The following is a 2,052-nucleotide window of genomic DNA, read 5'->3' as shown; positions in this document are numbered from 1 at the left end:
CACGATTACTCGTAGTGCGGGGTCTCGCTGCTCTTGGTCTGGCTGCTCCCCTTTGGCCTTCCTGGCATGGTTAGACCTTGTGGAACGAAGTTCCAGCCAGTGTAGCCCGCGGGATCATTGCAGCACTCAAGCCCGACCACCACGTCAGGCAGCCAGCCTTAGGTCAGGACTGGCCAGAAATGGACGATGATCTGCACACAACTGGAAGAACAGCTCCCCGTTAGCCGTACGCTAATGACCCCAACCACGTCAAGGTGGCAGCCTTAGGTCAGGACTGGCCAGAAATGGACGATGATCTGCACACAACTGGAAGAACAGCTCCCCGTTAGCCGTACGCTCAGCAATGACCCCAAATCTACCACCTAACTGTGCTTCTTCCAGACTTAGTCATCCAAACTTGGGCATTCATATCACCCAGGAGAGTTTCTGTATCCGACTGAAGTATTCATGACAGATCTTGATGGAACTCGTCCTTCTCAGTCTCAGAACTGCTGTCTGTCGGGGCATATGCTGGTACGACAAACAAACAGCGTTTACCGCATCGACCCGCGGCAATCTTAATCGAGTCAGACAACCGTACAGCGCAAAGGCGACCGTTTACTGGGATCCAGTCCAGTAAGCCGCTTTCAGCCTTGGGGCTGAAAGCAACTCTCACGTCGCAGATACTACGACCCATCACGCCACGACCACCAGATACCCGAAGGGTGAAATGTGGAACATCCGAGCTTGTCCTAAACGGCTTGACGAGAACGACCGAAGCGGGGTCCTGTATACGTGTTTCGGAGACACAGAATATACCGATAGAGAGGGGAAAAAAGGGTTCAGCAAGAAATGCCTGTTGCCCAATTTGACAGAGTACAGACACTGAAGGTTGTAACGTGGATCAGATCTTTTGAGGTCATTTTGGTTTTATTTTCTGGACAACGGTTGAGACGCGGAACAGTGGCTGGGGGATTGGCAGATGGTGGATTGCACTGCACGAAGAGACTGGTCCGTCATGAACAGACTGGACCTTAACTTAGTGTGACGGATTGCGCACCTCAGCGACCTATTCAGCTATACTGGAGGGTGTCCCCGCGACAATCATAGTCTTTCATACCAGGTTAATCAATGGTTAGAGGTCTGACAAAGTCTCCTGGTCCTCCATGTTGGGGGTTGGAACCCGTGGCGACTTGTCCCGCAGAAATGGTAATGCATTTACATTTCCCGCCAAACACCGCTGCCTCGCAGTTAAGCTTTAGAGCCAAAGGCTTTGGTCGACGACCCTAATCGTCCTCCTGTCTAGGTGTGGGGGCCCTGACAGTATCCCAGCCCATGTACAACCATGAACTTCACATATACAAATAAACTTCAACCACATCGGCCGTCGCGTGGTGCCATCAGCCGGGTCGCCTTACTCGCTGAATACAGCAGGGTTGGTAAGCGAAAACAGTCTACTACTGACGTCTCCCTTCTTTTTCTTTCACACACTTTTTTTCTTCCTCTCCCCACCCCATTATTAACTCTCTCCTTGTGAGCCCAGCACCTAGGACCGATGACTCCGCTCGTCTTGCATCGGTCTTGCGTGCAGCATCTGCTGATCACATGGCACCGACACCCTCAGGCGCCTCAAAATCAATCTTCAAGCCTAAACACCCAATCTGCCTGACCGCCTTCAATGTACGCACGCTGAAGTATGTAGGATAACAAGCTGCTCCTGCTCTCACACTTGACTCGCTTGGCATTGATGTGTGCAGTGCCTCAGAAACAACATGCAACCACAGTGATTGAGTTAACCGCCCCATCAGTCCCTACTCGCTTCCGGCTGCGCACCTCTGGTGATCCAGAGGCTGCTGCGATGGGATGTACAGGGGTTGGTATTGTGCTAAGTCACCGGGCGGAAGTATCCTTACTTGACTGGTTACCTGTTGATAGTCGCCTCTATGCGGTTCGTCTGGCAACGTCTGTGAAGGAGTCTCACAAGCGGCAAGTTGATAGATGTCTGTTTATCGTGTCTGCCTATGCCCCAACTGATTGTAGCTCTGACACCGTCAAAGACGGGTTTTACGACGC

At 52.0% G+C, this 2,052-nt stretch overlaps 1 protein-coding gene across 1 annotated transcript in view; it reads right to left on the bottom strand.

Annotated features, from left to right (window-relative positions):
- The window catches only part of T265_01333 (hypothetical protein), a gene marked incomplete at both ends in the record, with an annotated part of 4,019 nt that extends 3,610 nt beyond the window's left edge, over positions 1-409 (bottom strand). The window contains one exon of the mRNA XM_009165339.1: positions 368-409. Within this exon, the coding sequence (XP_009163603.1) occupies positions 368-409 (42 nt within the window). The remainder of the gene's footprint in view (positions 1-367) is intronic.
- Between the last annotated feature and the right edge of the window lie 1,643 nt (positions 410-2,052).

Source organism: Opisthorchis viverrini (genome assembly GCF_000715545.1).
Source record: "Opisthorchis viverrini unplaced genomic scaffold opera_v5_14, whole genome shotgun sequence".
Lineage (NCBI taxonomy): Eukaryota > Metazoa > Platyhelminthes > Trematoda > Opisthorchiida > Opisthorchiidae > Opisthorchis > Opisthorchis viverrini.
This window is presented reverse-complemented; position numbering and strand designations above follow the sequence as displayed.